Source organism: Salmo salar, chromosome 18 (genome assembly GCF_965601325.2).
Source record: "Salmo salar chromosome 18, fSalSal1, whole genome shotgun sequence".
In the NCBI taxonomy this organism is placed as follows: Eukaryota; Metazoa; Chordata; class Actinopteri; order Salmoniformes; family Salmonidae; genus Salmo; species Salmo salar.
In genome coordinates this window covers 382501-395867 of record NC_138308.1, presented here as the reverse complement: position 1 = coordinate 395867, position 13367 = coordinate 382501, and the positions used below count along the sequence as shown (strand labels likewise).

Genomic DNA, 13367 nt, shown 5'->3' with positions numbered 1-13367 from the left:
ACTCTCTACTATCACTCTCTACTATCTACTATCTACTATCACTATCTACTATCACTATCTACTATCACTATCTACTATCACTCTCTACTATCACTATCTACTATCACTATCTACTCATCTACTATCACTCTCTACTATCTACTAACACTATCTACTATCACTATCTACTATCACTCTCTACTATCACTCTCTACTATCACTATCTACTATCACTATCTACTATCTACTATCACTCTCTACTATCACTATCTACTATCTACTATCACTATCTACTATCACTATCTACTCTCTACTATCACTCTCTACTATCACTTCTACTATCACTATCTACTATCACTATCTACTATCACTATCTACTATCACTCTCTACTATCACTATCACTATCTACTATCACTCTCTACTATCACTCTCTACTATCACTATCTACTATCACTATCACTATCTACTATCACTATCTACTATCACTCTCTACTATCACTATCTACTATCACTATCTACTATCACTATCTACTATCACTATCTACTATCACTATCTACTATCACTATCTACTATCACTATCTACTATCACTATCACTCTCTACTATCACTCTCTACTATCACTATCTACTATCACTATCTACTACACTATCTACTATCACTATCTACTATCACTATCTACTATCTACTATCACTATCTACTATCACTCTCTACTATCACTCTCTACTATCACTCTCTACTATCACTATCTACTATCACTATCTACTATCACTATCTACTATCACCTCTCTACTATCACTCTCTACTATCACTCTCTACTATCACTCTCTACTATCACTCTCTACTATCTACTATCACTATCTACTATCACTCTCTACTATCACTCTCTACTATCACTCTCTACTATCACTCTCTACTATCACTATCTACTATCACTATCTACTCTCTACTATCACTCTCTACTATCACTATCTACTAACACTCTCTACTAACACTCTCTACTATCACTCTCTACTATCACTATCTACATCACTCTCTACTATCTACTATCACTATCTACTATCACTATCACTCTCTACTATCACTATCTACTATCACTATCTACTATCACTATCTACTATCACTCTCTACTAATCTACTATCACTATCTACTATCACTATCTACTATCTACTATCACTATCTACTATCACTATCACTATCTACTATCACTATCTACTATCACTATCTACTATCACTATCTACTATCACTATCTACTATCACTATCTACTATCTACTATCACTCTCCACTATCTACTTACACTATGTACTATCACTCTCTACTAACACTATCACTATCTACTAACACTATCTACTATCACTATCTACTATCACTCTCTACTATCACTATCTACTATCACTATCTACTATCACTATCTACTATCACTATCACTCTCTACTATCACTCTCTACTATCCTACACTATCTACTATACACTATCTACTAATCACTATCTACTATCTACTATCTACTAACACTATCTACTAACACTCTCTACTATCACTATCACTACACTATCACTATCACTCTCTACTATCACTCTCTACTATCACTCTCTACTATCTACTATATCACTATCTACTATCACTATCTACTATCACTCTCTACTATCACTCTCTACTATCACTCTCTACTATCACTCTCTACTATCACTCTCTACTATCACTCTCTACTATCACTATCACTATCTACTATCACTATCTACTATCTACTATCACTCTCTACTATCACTATCTACTATCACTATCTACTCTCTACTATCACTCTCTACTATCACTCTCTACTATCACTCTCTACTATCACTCTCCACTATCTACTATCACTATCTACTATCACTATCTACTAACACTCTCTACTAACACTATCACTATCTACTATCACTCTCTACTAACACTCTCTACTATCTACTATCACTATCTACTATCACTATCTACTATCACTCTCTACTATCACTCTCTACTATCACTATCACTATCTACTAACACTCTCTACTAACACTCTCTACTATCTACTATCACTATCTACTATCACTATCTACTATCACTATCTACTATCACTATCACTCTCTACTATCACTCTCTACTATCACTATCTACTATCTACTAACACTATCTACTAACACTATCTACTAACACTATCACTATCTACTAACACTATCTACTATCACTATCTACTATCACTATCTACTATCACTACCTACTATCACTCTCTACTATCACTCTCTACTATCACTCTCTACTATCACTCTCTACTATCACTCTCTACTATCACTATCACTATCACTCTCTACTATCACTCTCTACTATCACTCTCTACTATCACTCTCTACTATCACTCTCTACTATCACTATCTACTATCACTATCACTCTCTACTATCACTATCTACTAACACTCTCTACTAACACTCTCTACTAACACTCTCTACTATCACTCTCTACTATCTACTATCACTCTCTACTATCTACTATCACTATCTACTATCACTATCACTCTCTACTATCACTATCTACTATCACTCTCTACTATCACTCTCTACTATCACTCTCTACTATCACTCTCACTATCTACTATCACTCTCTACTATCACTCTCTACTACACTATCACTACTACTATACTATCACTCTCCACTATCTACTACACTCTCACTATCTACTACACTATCTACTATCACTATCTACTATCACTATCTACTATCTACTATCACTCTCCACTATCTACTTACACTATGTACTATCACTATCTACTAACACTCTCTACTAACACTATCACTATCTACTATCACTCTCTACTATCACTCTCTACTATCACTCTCTACTATCACTATCTACTATCACTATCTACTATCACTATCTACTATCACTATCACTCTCTACTATCACTCTCTACTATCACTATCTACTAACACTATCTACTATCACTATCTACTATCACTATCTACTAACACTCTCTACTATCACTATCTACTATCACTATCTACTATCACTCTCTACTATCACTCTCTACTATCACTCTCTACTATCTACTATCACTATCTACTATCACTCTCTACTATCACTCTCTACTATCACTCTCTACTATCACTATCACTATCTACTATCACTATCTACTATCTACTATCACTATCTACTATCACTATCTACTATCACTATCTACTCTCTACTATCACTCTCTACTATCACTCTCTACTATCACTCTCTACTATCACTATCTACTATCACTCTCCACTATCTACTATCACTATCTACTATCACTATCTACTAACACTCTCTACTAACACTATCACTATCTACTATCACTCTCTACTAACACTCTCTACTATCTACTATCACTATCTACTATCACTATCTACTATCACTCTCTACTATCACTATCACTATCTACTAACACTCTCTACTATCTACTATCACTATCTACTATCACTATCTACTATCACTCTCTACTATCACTATCTACTATCACTATCACTATCTACTATCACTATCTACTATCACTATCTACTACACTATCTACTAACACTCTCTACTAACACTATCACTATCTATTAACACTATCTACTATCACTATCTACTATCACTATCTACTATCACTCTCTACTATCACTCTCTACTATCACTCTCTACTATCACTATCTACTATCACTATCACTATCACTCTCTACTATCACTCTCTACTATCACTCTCTACTATCACTCTCTACTATCACTCTCCACTATCTACTATCACTATCTACTATCACTATCTACTAACACTCTCTACTAACACTATCACTATCTACTATCACTCTCTACTAACACTCTCTACTATCTACTATCACTATCTACTATCACTATCTACTATCACTATCTACTATCACTATCTACTATCACTCTCTACTATCACTCTCTACTATCACTCTCTACTATCACTATCTACTATCACTATCACTATCACCTCTCTACTATCACGCTCTACTATCACTCTCTACTATCACTCTCTACTATCACTATCACTATCTACTAACACTATCTACTATCACTATCTACTAACACTATCTACTATCCGGTGAGAGACAGACTGACCACTGACCTGGAGCACGGTGAGAGACAGACCTGGAGCACGGTGAGAGACTGACCACTGACCTGGAGCACGGTGAGAGACAGACTGGAGCACGGTGAGAGACTGACCACTGACCTGGAGCACGGTGAGAGACAGACTGACCACTGACCTGGAGCACGGTGAGAGACAGACCACTGACCTGGAGCACGGTGAGAGACAGACTGACCACTGACCTGGAGCACGGTGAGAGACAGACCACTGACCTGGAGCACGGTGAGAGACTGACCTGGAGCACGGTGAGAGACAGACCACTGACCTGGAGCACGGTGAGAGACAGACCTGGAGCACGGTGAGAGACTGACCTGGAGCACGGTGAGAGACAGACGGAGCACTGACCTGGAGCACGGTGAGAGACAGACCACTGACCTGGAGCACGGTGAGAGACAGACCACTGACCTGGAGCACGGTGAGAGACAGACCACTGACCTGGAGCACGGTGAGAGACAGCACCACTGACCTGGAGCACGGTGAGAGACAGACCACTGACCTGGAGCACGGTGAGAGACAGACCACTGACCTGGAGCACGGTGAGAGACAGACCACTGACCTGGAGCACGGTGAGAGACAGACCACTGACCTGGAGCACGGTGAGAGACAGACCACTGACCTGGAGCACGGTGAGAGACAGACCACTGACCTGGAGCACGGTGAGAGACAGACCACTGACCTGGAGCACGGTGAGAGACAGACCACTGACCTGGAGCACGGTGAGAGAGAGAAAGAGAGAGAGAGAGAGAGAGAGAGACGTCCCGGGCTCGAACCAGGGACCCTCTGCACACATCAACAACTGACACCCCACGAAGCATCGTTACCCATCGCGCCACAAAAATCCGCGGCCCTTTGCAGAGCAAAGGGGAACCCTACTTCAAGGTCTCAGAGCGAGTGACGTCACCCGATTTTTAAAAACGCTATTAGCTGCGCACCACCGCTAACTAGCTAGCCATTTTCACATCGGTTACACTCACTTATCCAGAGCGACTTACAGACACAATTAGGGTTAAGTGCCTTGCGCAAGGGCACATCCACCAATTATTCACCTAGTCTGCTCTGGGATTGTCCCAGCGCTCCTCGTCGCTCGGCTACCTGGATCCCCCCCCCCTGTATTAATAATGTGTATTTCCTCTCCCAGACCTCCTGACCACTAGGTGGCCCTCTGTCCCTCCTCTCTACCTGGATCCCCCCCCCTGTATTAATAATGTGTATTTCCTCTCCCAGACCTCCTGACCACCAGGTGGCCCTCTGTCCCTCCTCTCTACCTGGATCCCCCCCCCCCTGTATTAATAATGTGTATTTCCTCTCCCAGACCTCCTGACCACCGGGTGGCCCTCTGTCCCTCCCCCCCTGTATTAATAATGTGTATTTCCTCTCCCAGACTATGATGATCCTTCAGCCCTAGTGGTTTTACTAGAAGAGGAGCTGGTTGTAATAGACCTCCAGACCACCGGGTGGCCCTCTGTCCCTCCTCTCTACCTGGATCCCCCCCCCTGTATTAATAATGTGTATTTCCTCTCCCAGACCTCCTGACCACCAGGTGGCCCTCTGTCCCTCCTCTCTACCTGGACCCCCCCCCCTGTATTAATAATGTGTATTTCCTCTCCCAGACCTCCTGACCACTAGGTGGCCCTCTGTCCCTCCTCTCTACTGGATCCCCCCCCCTGTATTAATAATGTGTATTTCCTCTCCCAGACCTCCTGACCACTAGGTGGCCCTCTGTCCCTCCTCTCTACCTGGATCCCCCCCCCTGTATTAATAATGTGTATTTCCTCTCCCAGACTATGATGATCCTACAGCCCTAGTGGTTTTACTAGAAGAGGAGCTGGTTGTAATAGACCTCCTGACCACCGGGTGGCCCTCTGTCCCTCCTCCCTACCTGGCCCCGCTCCACTCCTCCGCCATCACCACATCCTGTCACCTGGACGACGTCCCCGGCAAGCTCTGGGACCGCCTGGCCGCCGCTGGGAACAGCCAGGGCACTCAACACGCACACGGGGTGGATATATACACACACACACACACACACACACACACACACACGTCCCTGTTACACACACACACACACACACACACACACGTCCCTGTTACACACACACACACACACGTCCCTGTCTCACACACACACGTCCCTGTTACACACACACACACACACACACACACACACACACACACACACACACGTCCCTGTCTCACACACACACGTCCCTGTCTCACACACACACACACACACACACACACACACGTCCCTGTCTCACACACACACGTCCCTGTTACACACACACACACACACACACACACACACACACACTGGTTGGGGTAGGTGAGAACACCTGTGTTTTGTTTTCCGTTGCAAAATGTTTTGTTACTGTGTGCAGTAATGAATATGGCCAAGGTGTATCTGCTCACTGGGTTAGCAAGTCCTTCTTAGCTTAGCAGCAGGTTAGTCTGTATTAGCGTTGTTAGCTTAGCGTGCAGGTTAGCCTGTATTAGCGTTGTTAGCTTAGCAGCAGGTTAGCCTGTATTAGCGTTGTTAGCTTAGCAGCAGGTTAGCCTGTATTAGCGTTGTTAGCTTAGCAGCAGGTTAGCCTGTATTAGCGTTGTTAGCTTAGCAGCAGGTTAGCCTGTATTAGCGTTGTTAGCTTAGCAGCAGGTTAGCCTGTATTAGCGTTGTTAGCTTAGCAGCAGGTTAGCCTGTATTAGCGTTGTTAGCTTAGCAGCAGGTTAGCCTGTATTAGCGTTGTTAGCTTAGCAGCAGGTTAGCCTGTATAAGCATTGTTAGCTTAGCAGCAGGTTAGCCTGTATAAGCATTGTTAGCTTAGCGTGCAGGTTAGTCCGTATTAGCGTTGTTAGCTTAGCTGCAGATGTCCACAGTTAAAGGCTTTGCAGCCAGTACCAGCTGTTGTTGTCGTATATCATACCAGCCTGCCTGGCACTGCCAGAGAGGGTCAGAGGGCACTAGAACAGAGGGGTCAGAGGGACAGGCCGTCAGAGGGGACAGGCCGTCAGAGGGGGACAGGCCTTCAGAGGGGACAGGCCGTCAGAGGGGGACAGGCCGTCCGAGGGGACAGGCCGTCAGAGGGGGACAGGCCGTCAGAGGGGGACAGGCCGTCAGAGGGGGACAGGCCGTCAGAGGGGACAGGCCGTCAGAGGGGACAGGCCGTCAGAGGGGACAGGCCGTACAGAGGGGGACAGGCCGTCAGAGGGGGACAGGCCGACAGAGGGGGACAGGCCGACAGAGGGGGACAGGCCGACAGAGGGGACAGGCCGTCAGAGGGGACAGGCCGTCAGAGGGGACAGGCCGTCAGAGGGGACAGGCCGTCAGAGGGGACAGGCCGTCAGAGGGGACAGGCCGTCAGAGGGGACAGGCCGTCAGAGGGGGACAGGCCGTCAGAGGGGGACAGGCCGTCAGAGGGGGACAGGCCGTCAGAGGGGGACAGGCCGTCAGAGGGGGACAGGCCGTCAGAGGGGGACAGGCCGTCAGAGGGGGACAGGCCGTCAGAGGGGGACAGGCCGTCAGAGGGGACAGGCCGTCAGAGGGGGACAGGCCTTCACAGCTGGATGAATGAGGCCTTTATTCTCACATTTAGTCTCTCTGCTGCAATGTGTGTATCAGCCATCTAACCTAAAGGGGTGTGTGTGTGTGTGTGTGTGTGTGTGTGTGTGTGTGTGTGTGTGTGTGTGTGTGTGTGTGTGTAGAGTTGGCCGATATGTGGAGGGAAGAATCTAGCGCCCACGCCCAGACAACAGGAGTTGTTGCTGACGGGGTAAACACACACACACACACACACACACACACACACACACACACACACACACACACAGGGTCTTCTTACTGTCTCTCCACGATGTTAGAAGAGGTGTGTACATTTGAAATCGGAAGTTTACATCCACTTTAGGTTGGGAGTCATTTAAAACTCGTTTTTTCAACCACTCCACAAATTTCTTGTTAACAAACTATATAGTTTTGGGCAAGTCGGTTAGGACATCTACTTTGTGCGTGACACAGGTCATTTTTCCAACAATTGTTTACAGACAGATTATTTCACTTATAATTCACTGTATCACAATTCCAGTGGGTCAGAAGTTTACATCCACTAAGTTGACTGGTGCCTTTAAACAGCTTGGAAAATTCCAGAAAACGATGTCATGGCTTTAAAAGCTTCTGATAGGCTAATTGACAGAATTTGAGTTAATTGGAGATATACCTGTGGATGTATTTCAAGGCCTACCTTCAAACTCAGTGCCTCTTTGCTTGACAATATTGGAAAAATTAAAAATAAATCAGCCAAGACCTCAGAAAATAAATTATTGACCTCCACAAGTCATGGTTCATCCTTGGGAGCGATTTCCAAACGCCTGAAGGTACCACGTTCATCTGTACAAACAATAGTACGCCAGTATAAACACCATGGGACCAGGCAGCCGTCACACCGCTCAGGAAGGAGACGCGTTCTGTCTCCTAGAGATGAACGTACTTTGGTGCGAAAAGTGCAAATCAATCCCAGAACAACAGCAAAGGACCTTGTGAAGATGCTGGAGGAAACAGGTACAAAAGAAATCTATATCCACAGTAAAAAAACGAGTCCTATATCGACATAACCTGAAAGGCCGCTCAGCAAGGAAGAAGCTACTTGTACTTGGCAAAGGTGTATGTAAACTTCCAACCTCAACTGCATCTCCTGTCTCCACTATGTTAAAAAGAAGTGTGTGTGTGTGTGTGTGTGTGTGTCTGTGTGTGTGTGTGTGTGTCTCTCTGTATGTAACGTGTGTGTGTGTGTGTGTGTGTGTCTCTCTGTATGTAACGTGTGTGTGTGTGTGTGTGTGTGTGTGTGTGTGTGTGTGTGTGTCTCTCTGTATGTAACGTGTGTGTGTGTGTGTGTGTGTGTGTGTGTGTGTGTGTGTGTGTGTAGGCATGAGGACGGTACGGTGCGGTTCTGGGATGTGTCTGCTGTTGCTATGACTCCCCTCTACAAGCTCAGCACGGCTAACGTCTTCCATACCGACCCTAACGACGACCCCCTGGACCCTAGCGACGACCCCGAGGCACCGCAAGAGGAGGAGTGGCCTCCCTTTAGGAAGGTCAGAACACACACACACACACACACACACACACACACACACACACACACACACACCACACACACACACGCTCACACACACACACACACACACGCTCACACAGAAGCACGCACTCACACATTTCTTATAAATTTGCAAACATTTCTAAAAACCTGTTTACACTTTGTCATTATGGGGTATGGAGTCGTTGTGGGGGTATGGAGTCGTTGTGGGGGTATGGAGTCGTTGTGGGCGTATGGAGTCGTTGTGGGGGTATGGAGTCGTTGTGGGGGTATGGAGTCGTTGTGGGGGTATGGAGTCGTTGTGGGGGTATGGAGTCGTTGTGGGGGTATGGAGTCGTTGTGGGGGTATGGAGTCATTGTGGGGGTATGGAGTCGTTGTGGGGTATGGAGTCGTTGTGGGGTATGGAGTCGTTGTGGGGTATGGAGTCGTTGTGGGGGTATGGAGTCGTTGTGGGGTATGGAGTCGTTGTGGGGTATGGAGTCGTTGTGGGGTATGGAGTCGTTGTGGGGTATGGAGTCGTTGTGGGGGTATGGAGTCGTTGTGGGGGTATGGAGTCGTTGTGGGGTATGGAGTCGTTGTGGGGTATGGAGTCGTTGTGGGGGTATGGAGTCGTTGTGGGGGTATGGAGTCGTTGTGGGGGAGTCGTTGTGGGGTATGGAGTCGTTGTGGGGTATGGAGTCATTGTGGGGTATGGAGTCAGTTGTGGGGGTATGGAGTCGTTGTGGGGGTATGGAGTCGTTGTGGGGGTATGGAGTCGTTGTGGGGTATGGAGTCGATTGTGGGGGTATGGAGTCGTTGTGGGGTATGGAGTCATTGTGGGGGTATGGAGTCATTGTGGGGGTATGGAGTCGATTGTGGGGGTATGGAGTCGTTGTGGGGGTATGGAGTCGTTGTGGGGTATGGAGTCGTTGTGGGGGTATGGAGTCATTGTGGGGTATGGAGTCGTTGTGGGGTATGGAGTCGTTGTGGGGGTATGGAGTCGTTGTGGGGGTATGGAGTCGTTGTGGGGGTATGGAGTCGTTGTGGGGGTATGGAGTCGTTGTGGGGTATGGAGTCGTTGTGGGGTATGGAGTCGTTGTGGGGTATGGAGTCGTTGTGGGGGTATGGAGTCGTTGTGGGGGTATGGAGTCGTTGTGGGGGTATGGAGTCGTTGTGGGGGTATGGAGTCGTTGTGGGGGTATGGAGTCGTTGTGGGGTATGGAGTCGTTGTGGGGTATGGAGTCATTGTGGGGTATGGTGTCGTTGTGGGTATGGAGTCGTTGTGGGGTATGGAGTCGTTGTGGGGGTATGGAGTCGTTGTGGGGTATGGAGTCGTTGTGGGGGTATGGAGTCGTTGTGGGGTATGGAGTCGTTGTGGGGGTATGGAGTCGTTGTGGGGTATGGAGTCGTTGTGGGGGTATGGAGTCATTGTGGGGTATGGAGTCGTTGTGGGTATGGAGTCTTTGGGTATGGAGTCGTTGTGGGGTATGGAGTCGTTGTGGGGGTATGGAGTCATTGTGGGGTATGGAGTCATTGTGGGGGTATGGAGTCATTGTGGGGGTATGGAGTCGTTGTGGAGTCATTGTGGGGGTATTGGGTGGAGTCATTGTGGGGGTATGGAGTCATTGTGGGGTATGGAGTCGTTGTGGGGGTATGGAGTCATTGTGGGGGTATGGAGTCATTGTGGGGTATGGAGTCATTGTGGGGTATGGAGTCGTTGTGGGGTATGGAGTCATTGTGGGGGGGCGTTGTGGGGTATGGAGTCGTTGTGGGGTATGGAGTCGTTGTGGGGTATGGAGTCGTTGTGGGGAGGGTCGGGGGGTATGGAGTCGTTGTGGGGGTATGGAGTCGTTGTGGGGGTCATTGTGGGGTATGGAGTCGTTGTGGGGGTATGGAGTCATTGTGGGGGTATGGAGTCGTTGTGGGGGTATGGAGTCGTTGTGGGGGTATGGAGTCGTTGTGGGGGTGGGCATTGTGGGGGTATGGATGTCGTTGTGGGGTATGGAGTCGTTGTGGGTCATGTGGGGATGGTCATTGTGGGTATGGAGTCATTGTGGGGGTATGGAGTCATTGTGGGGGTATGGAGTCATTGTGGGGTATGGAGTCGTTGTGGGGTCATTGTGGGGTATGGAGTCATTGTGGGGTATGGAGTCGTTGTGGGGGTATGGAGTCGTTGTGGGGTCATTGTGGGGTATGGAGTCGTTGTGGGGTATGGAGTCGTTGTGGGGGTATGGAGTCGTTGTGGGGTATGGAGTCGTTGTGGGGTATGGAGTCATTGTGGGGTATGGAGTCGTTGTGGGGGTATGGAGTCGTTGTGGGGTATGGAGTCGTTGTGGGGTCATTGTGGGGTATGGTGTCGTTGTGGGGTATGGAGTCGATTGTGGGGGTATGGAGTCGTTGTGGGGTATTGAGTCGTTGTGGGGTATGGAGTCGTTGTGGGGGTCATTATGGGGTATGGAGTCGTTGTGGGGTAGTGGAGTCGTTGTGGGGTATGGAGTCGTTGTGGGGTATGGAGTCGTTGTGGGGTATGGAGTCGTTGTGGGGTATGGAGTCGTTGTGGGGTATGGAGTCGTTGTGGGGTATGGAGTCGTTGTGGGGTGTGGAGTCGTTGTGGGGGTATGGAGTCGTTGTGGGGTGTGGAGTCGTTGTGGGGTATGGAGTCGTTGTGGGGTATGGAGTCGTTGTGGGGTATGGAGTCGTTGTGGGGGTATGGAGTCGTTGTGGGGGTATGGAGTCGTTGTGGGGTATGGGGTATGGAGTCGTTGTGGGGTATGGAGTCGTTGTGGGGTATGGAGTCGTTGTGGGGTATGGAGTCGTTGTGGGGGTATGGAGTCGTTGTGGGGGTATGGAGTCGTTGTGGGGTATGGAGTCGTTGTGGGGTATGGAGTCGTTGTGGGGTATGGAGTCGTTGTGGGGTATGGAGTCGTTGTGGGGTATTGTGGGGTATGGAGTCGTTGTGGGGTATGGAGTCGTTGTGGGGTATGGAGTCGTTGTGGGGTATGGAGTCATTATGGGGTATGGAGTCGTTGTGGGGTATTGTGGGGTATGGAGTCGTTGTGGGGTATGGAGTCGTTGTTGGGGTATGGAGTCGTTGTGGGGTATGGAGTCGTTGTGGGGGTATGGAGTCGTTGTTGGGGTATGGAGTCGTTGTGGGGTATGGAGTCGTTGTGGGGTATGGAGTCGTTGTTGGGGTATGGAGTCGTTGTGGGGTATGGAGTCGTTGTGGGGGTATGGAGTCGTTGTGGGGGTATGGAGTCGTTGTGGGGGTGTGGAGTCGTTGTGGGGGTGTGGAGTCGTTGTGGGGGTGTGGAGTCGTTGTGGGGTGTGGAGTCGTTGTGGGGTGTGGAGTCGTTGTGGGGTGTGGAGTCGTTGTGGGGTATGGAGTCGTTGTGGGGGTGTGGAGTCGTTGTGGGGTGTGGAGTCGTTGTGGGGTGTGGAGTCGTTGTGGGGTGTGGAGTCGTTGTGGGGTGTGGAGTCGTTGTGGGGTGTGGAGTCGTTGTGGGGTGTGGAGTCGTTGTGGGGGTATGGAGTCGTTGTGGGGTATGGAGTCGTTGTGGGGGTGTGGAGTCGTTGTGGGGTGTGGAGTCGTTGTGGGGGTGTGGAGTCGTTGTGGGGTGTGGAGTCGTTGTGGGGTGTGGAGTCGTTGTGGGGTGTGGAGTCGTTGTGGGGTGTGGAGTCGTTGTGGGGTGTGGAGTCGTTGTGGGGTATGGAGTCGTTGTGGGGTATGGAGTCGTTGTGGGGTATTGTGTGTAGACTGATGTTGTATTTAATCCATGTTAGAACAAGGCTGTTACGTGATGTGTAAATAGATATTCTTGATTTCTCGAAGTGCCTGAGAGTGATAGTTTGTAGTGCGATTTCCTTTACGCTCCGTAGAGGTATTTAAAACCATATTGTAATCTCCCATCGTAATAATAGAGTCTTGTATTGCTTGTAGAGTTGGAGAAATATATTTCACCCTCCCACCTTAAACTGTTGAATGAGTTTCCTGTAAACAATCGGTATTATATTCCTTCTCTCTAAGCTACACCTCCTCCATTTCCTCCTCTACCTCCTCCTCTACCTCCTCTTCCTCCTCCACCTCCTCCTCCTCCTCTACCTCCTCTACCTCCTCCTCTACCTCCTCTTCCTCCTCCTCTTCCTCCTCTACCACCTCCTCCTCTACCTCCTCTACCTCCTCCTCACCTCTTCCTCCTCC

The 13367-nt window shown here is 48.0% G+C and overlaps 1 protein-coding gene across 1 annotated transcript in view; it reads left to right on the top strand.

The window, feature by feature from the left end:
* The window catches only part of llgl1 (LLGL scribble cell polarity complex component 1), an 81452-nt gene that overhangs the window by 34180 nt on the left and 33905 nt on the right, over positions 1–13367 (top strand). The window contains exons 9-11 of the mRNA XM_082965448.1: positions 5873–6104; positions 7805–7872; positions 9019–9187. Of these exons, the coding sequence (XP_082821574.1) occupies positions 5873–6104; positions 7805–7872; positions 9019–9187 (469 nt within the window). The remainder of the gene's footprint in view (positions 1–5872; positions 6105–7804; positions 7873–9018; positions 9188–13367) is intronic.